This window comes from Tenebrio molitor, chromosome 1 (genome assembly GCF_963966145.1).
Source record: "Tenebrio molitor chromosome 1, icTenMoli1.1, whole genome shotgun sequence".
NCBI lineage: Eukaryota > Metazoa > Arthropoda > Insecta > Coleoptera > Tenebrionidae > Tenebrio > Tenebrio molitor.
This window is the reverse complement of record NC_091046.1, coordinates 31,783,761-31,789,420: the sequence shown is the minus strand read 5'-3', so window position 1 is coordinate 31,789,420 and position 5,660 is coordinate 31,783,761. Positions and strand designations below refer to the sequence as shown.

Below are 5,660 nucleotides of genomic sequence, written 5' to 3'. Positions count from 1 at the left end.
TATTTTCGTGACATTTATAAACTTGGCGCCATCTAGCGCCGTCGTAGCCAGATGAAGAATTCATTTTTATTTTGACATGAATCAATTTTATAACCTAAAACCACGATCCTAAAACCTGCTAAAACTGAAGTTGTTAAGGTTTAAGGTGGTGTTAAGTGAGTATGGCGACCGTAACAGTTACAGAAAATTCGAAAGTAAAAAATAAAGAGAAAGAGCTTCAAGAAGCTACTGCATCAAAAGATTTGGATGTTGTTTTGAACAAAGTGAAAAAACTTGACAATACCTGTTCCTTTATGAAATGTAAAAAACGGACCAATGATTTTGCGATTGAGTGTAAATTTTGCAACGGAAGATATTGCCCAACGCACGGCTTGCCCGAAATACATGGCTGCGGAGAAGCTGTTCGGAAAGAAGAAAAGCGTAAATATTTGCATCCAAATGTTAAACTATCGAACGAAAAACATTCACAAGCACAAACCAAACTTAACTTGAAATTAAAGCAAATGCAGCAGGAAAGGAAATCTAAACAAGGGTTTAGTAATAAAGGCAAAAAATAAATTCTCATAATTTGTATGTGTTGTAATTCTAACCAGTTTTTTTGTTTGTTTGTATTAGTTTAAAGTTATTAATGTTAATGTGAAAAATACCATATAAACAATAGAAATTCCAAAAAATACATTTATTTCATAAGTTTCATTTCATGGACACATGAAATCTGCAATCAACAATATTCATTATTTATCAAATATAGATATAAAAATACACATTACTTTATAATTTAAAAATGATGTCAGTCATATTATGTTGCATATACTTTTACTCTATTTAGCAGCAAATATGCTGATATTATTTAGAATTAATTTCTAACATAATAAAATTGGCTGTCACAAAAATAACACAGAATATTGACCAACCTATTACAAACATAAACCAAAAGACATGTTTGAACGGACTGGCATACTTATTGTCATAATTTCCAATATTCCTAGTACAATGCTGTCTAGCAAAATATACTAAACAGGCTGGTATTATGTACTGAATTAAAACACCAGCATAGGACCCAGTAAAAGCGACTAAACTCCTCAAATTATGGGTAGAAAATGCAACCAAAATTGGAGGAACTACTGCTAATGTAGGAAATACTAATCTACGAACAAAAAAATTATACCTTTCTATTACATTAATATCAAGAAATAAAGACTTTAAATTATTTTGTAAAGTAATAGCAATAATTGGGAAGCTTGTAGACAGTGTGAATAATGGGAAGGCTCCCAAAAAATATTTCGCTATTTCCATAAACACACCTGATGTATCTGATTCAGTGGGAATGAAGTTCAGCGTATACAAATCATCTAAAGTTTCAAAAGCAAATGAACCGGTCATCGCTAACAACAAGTAAAAACAACAAATTGACAAATAATCTAGACCTATTTGTTTGATCACATGATGTTTATTGGCAAAAGGCGATATCAAACCTGGAACAGAATGGTGGCACATAAAACTGTAAATACTTGATCCTATTAAAGCTGGAATACCACTGAGATAAAATAATTTTGGGTGTCCTTCTTGGCCATATTTAGACAACCTTATGCATGCTAAAGTTATCATTATAATAAAAGCAGACCATCTTAATGCAGTTGTGAATACTTGTAAATACTTAGTTTTCTGAACTTTAAAATAAGTAAATGGACCCACTAATAGTGCAAATATTGCCACAAATATACGATACATGTCAATTTTTAAAATACCTATTGAATCTAAACATTTAACATTATAATCTTCTGTATTGTTATATGATTTACAAGTAAGGTCCACAACTGTTTTAGAGACAGCTGTTGCATATATAGCTAGATCACCATATAAATAAATGCACAATGAAAGATAAAACAGTAACTGGCCTAATTTATTAAAATAAAGTTTAGCCATTTCCCCTAATTCCACCTTTGTGTTTATGTTATAATAACGTTTTCTTCTCCTATTTGTGTTAATTATAGCTGTTTCTTCTGTTGTATTGTCTATTTCTGAATCACTATCAGCAGGTACTTCACTTTCCTTTAAATGTATTATCAGATTAAATCATAATTTAAAAAACAAAAAATTACTTACATCTATTTTGTGGGACTGGACACGTCTCCAGTGAACGGTGGCATTTGCACAAGCCATTGTTTCAATTACAAAAGTTACAGTTATAAAACTCACTAAGGCTAGAAGACTTACTAAAATGGTACTTAAAAGCCAGCCTGCTCCAGCAAACACTGAGGGTAGGGTTAGAGCACCAGTACCAACAATTAAATTGAAAACATAAACTAGACCCACCTATAAGTAAAAAATAAATGTAAACACTTTATATGAAATCATTTTATTCTTTTACCCATGATGAATACTCATCAGCCATCTCTGTAGTTTCTTCTATTTGCTATAAAATATAAATAAATGGGAAGAACAACGAAACCCCCATATAGTCATTTTAATATTCCATGTTCTTTATTTTAATTTCACCGTCGTTTAACAAGTACGTTGTAACAATATTAACACTTTAACACTGATAGTACCTTTTACAATTCTCTCTTGACAATTTGTGAATTTGACAAATAACATTCGACATAACCCCTAACCAAACCCTACATAAAACGTCAACGTCAATTTTACAGGTTAATAAACTTAAAACGAAAAATATCCCAACGTCGTAATTGCGACATCAGCGAGGTTTTTACTAAAATCTAAATATAAATCAGAAAATATCAAGAAAATAGGAAAATTTATAATATACAGTACCAGTAGATAACGCGAAATAATTCATCAAATTAGTAATCACTCTTGAAAAAATGGGAGATCCAGATTTGGAAGATATACGAAAACAACGTCTAGCCCAACTGCAGTCACAGTATAAGGTAAAGTAATGATATATTTACGAATCAGAAATTAAATTTAACAACTAGGGAAACACAGAAAATGCAAATTCTCAAAAATTAAAAGAAGACCAAGCTAGAGCACAAGAAGATGCGAAAAACTCAATTTTGTCTCAAATTTTGGATCAATCTGCAAGAGCTCGATGTAAGTTTGAAATTTAAGATGTGTTGACTAAATTGTGTAATTAAAATTATTGTTCTATATTAATAACATCAAAAATTTCAGTAAACACTTTGATGTTGGGAAAACCAGAGAAAGGTAAATTGGTAGAAAACATGTTGATAAGAATGGCACAAACTGGACAAATTTGTACGAAAATTGGAGAAACAGAACTCATTACACTACTTGAAAATGTAAATGCCCAAACTCAACAACATAAACCATCTGTTAAATTTGATAGGAGGAGAGCAGCCTTGGATTCTGATGAAGACTTTTAAGCTTTTATAGAAACACTTATTACATAAAATTTTCATTTATTTCTTAAACTAGACATAAAAATTGATTAATAATTACATACATAAAGCAATAAAATAACTTATTTCATAACAAAAATCACAATGGTAATTATATTTAACATTTAGGACTAGATTATTTTTAGGTTAATTACTCCCTCTTCTCGTGCAGCAGTTCTACAATTTTTAAATCGGTTAGTCAATAACATTCTGTAAATTATAATAATTACTTACCCTCTTCTTCATCTTCATCTGCATCTAAAATGTCTGAACAACAAATTGAGTACAATATTAATGTTAAGAAACCAAGAGGTAAACCAAAAAGTACTGTTGTTAAAACAGGATTTCCTCTCCACATTTCTGCAAGCGAAGTTCTTGCTTCAAAGTATGTTCTGTACAAGCGAACTGCTAAACTATTTCCACCATAAGCCTTTGATAATTACTGGTAAATTTATTTTTATTTAATATTAATAATACTTACTGGGACACTTTGATTATATATTCTTTCAAGAAATATATCAATTGCATCTGCTGTCAATTGAGATGGGTCATCTTCTGGAATGTGATGATGATTTGTTGTTGAATTTAAGACTAGTAAATGTGGCAATGGTAAAATCTGCATTGCTATGCTATTAGCCAATTCTGGATTGCCAATCCAACCAAATTGAAAATATTTGTGATACTTATCCCTTTTCTTTCTGATGAGTGATTCTACCAAATCTCTGAATTCTAACATTTCTTGGTTTAACTGTTGTAATTTATTTTCTTCAACAACTACTAGTACAATGTACTTTTTAGTTTGCAGAATTTCATTGATGTTTCCTCGAGTTACTTTTGGGAAAGTTTCAAATCTTTCTTCATTAATCCACTTGTACATTGATGAATTTAAATATTCAATTTCTTCCAATTCATTTATGTCATTTGCACCAGACTCAACTAGAAAGCAAGCATTATTATATTAAGTCAGTTTTAAATTCTTATATTACCTACTTGTGTAAAAATAATGTAAACTTTCTTTATAAACAAACACAGCTGGTAACTCATCAATATCAACATGTTGTTTAGCTATTTCTTTATTAGCTGTGTAAAAAAACCCATGAGGTTGCAGTTTGCTAGCAACACTATAAAAAGCATCCCACAGTGGTCCTTCTTGATCACCAACATACATAAAAAATAACTGGTTCATTTGTTTTAAATTTGTCAAGCTTTCAGAACGTGTCACTTCTTGCACTGGAGGACCAGCCATTCTGATTGCAAAATTAACAATGTCGTCTTTAGTTCTGTCACCATGAAATGTGAAATCTTCACCTGGCTTTATAAATTTTATGGTGGGGAAGCCATTCACAGAAAATTCTGTCGCTAATGTAGGAAATCTTGTACAATCAACACGCCCTACTCTTATGTTAGTTTTATATAATGCTTGAGCCACTTGGGCCCAAATTGGTTCTAAACGTTTGCAATGCCCACACCATGGTGCATAAAACTTAACTAACCAAAAGCCACCTTCTTTATAAATTTCAGAAAATTTATCGCTTAACTCTAAAACTCTTGAACTCGAGCAAGAAACAATTAACACTATAAACATTTATTTAATAACCACAATGGACATACACAACTTTTATTAACTTACCGCAAAATATTGTCATACACTTGAAAAATTCAACCATTTTTTTACTGTTTTTAACAAGTTGGTAATTTACCAAGAAAATTAACCTAAACTCTCTCTACATCACTACTTTTCACCTTAATCTAATTGGTAGCTTATTGATTTTATTCCCATTATTCAATTCCCATTTATTCCATATTTACAATTTGTACGTGACTACAATACATTATTGTTATTTTACGTATTAGCAGAGACAACTTGTTGTCTCTGGTAAAAAGTAATTTCATTGACAGAATGAGGAATGACAGCAGATGAAGTTGGGAATGTATGAATGAAAATGAATACACACCTCCCTAGTCCAGTCAATATAAACATAAAAAAGGGTCCGACCTTGCAAAAGGTCATGTAGTTCTGATTTTTTAATATGTTGATGTTGTTTGGATCTCAGTCAAGAGTAAAACACCAAATTTGCAACTTCGAAAGACTTGTGCGCGCTGCGTGGTACCTAGCCAAAGAACAGCAAAATGTTTGCACAATTTTCAGTTTTTGCTCAATATCTCCTAAGGTATGCGTCTCACAGAAAAAGTTTAAGTTACCTTTTTTAAACTAGATTAAATTCGCTACAGTTTGAGGTCCAAGCGAACTTTGTGCATGCAGCAGTTTCGAAGATAGAGCTCTTCAAAAATTGAATA

General features: G+C 31.2%; 3 protein-coding genes across 3 annotated transcripts; 1 reads left to right on the top strand and 2 right to left on the bottom strand.

Moving 5' to 3' along the window:
• Positions 1 to 664: 664 nt before the first annotated feature.
• Positions 665 to 2,624, bottom strand: LOC138141157 (transmembrane protein 104 homolog). Its single transcript, XM_069061823.1, has 3 exons — positions 2,372 to 2,624; positions 2,107 to 2,316; positions 665 to 2,052 (listed from the first exon to the last, which is right to left on the bottom strand). The coding sequence occupies exons 1-3, from the start codon at positions 2,393 to 2,395 to the stop codon at positions 847 to 849; spliced, it is 1,440 nt and encodes a 479-aa protein (XP_068917924.1). The 5' UTR covers positions 2,396 to 2,624; the 3' UTR covers positions 665 to 846.
• A 52-nt stretch (positions 2,625 to 2,676) lies between these two features.
• PDCD-5 (programmed cell death 5) lies at positions 2,677 to 3,462 on the top strand. The gene is made up of 3 exons (XM_069061826.1): positions 2,677 to 2,891; positions 2,940 to 3,054; positions 3,136 to 3,462. The coding sequence occupies exons 1-3, from the start codon at positions 2,826 to 2,828 to the stop codon at positions 3,345 to 3,347; spliced, it is 393 nt and encodes a 130-aa protein (XP_068917927.1). The 5' UTR covers positions 2,677 to 2,825; the 3' UTR covers positions 3,348 to 3,462.
• Tmx3 (Thioredoxin-related transmembrane protein 3) lies at positions 3,364 to 5,459 on the bottom strand. Its single transcript, XM_069061825.1, has 6 exons — positions 5,318 to 5,459; positions 4,993 to 5,184; positions 4,353 to 4,937; positions 3,844 to 4,298; positions 3,597 to 3,792; positions 3,364 to 3,539 (listed from the first exon to the last, which is right to left on the bottom strand). The coding sequence occupies exons 2-6, from the start codon at positions 5,027 to 5,029 to the stop codon at positions 3,514 to 3,516; spliced, it is 1,299 nt and encodes a 432-aa protein (XP_068917926.1). The 5' UTR covers positions 5,030 to 5,184; positions 5,318 to 5,459; the 3' UTR covers positions 3,364 to 3,513.
• Positions 5,460 to 5,660: the final 201 nt, after the last annotated feature.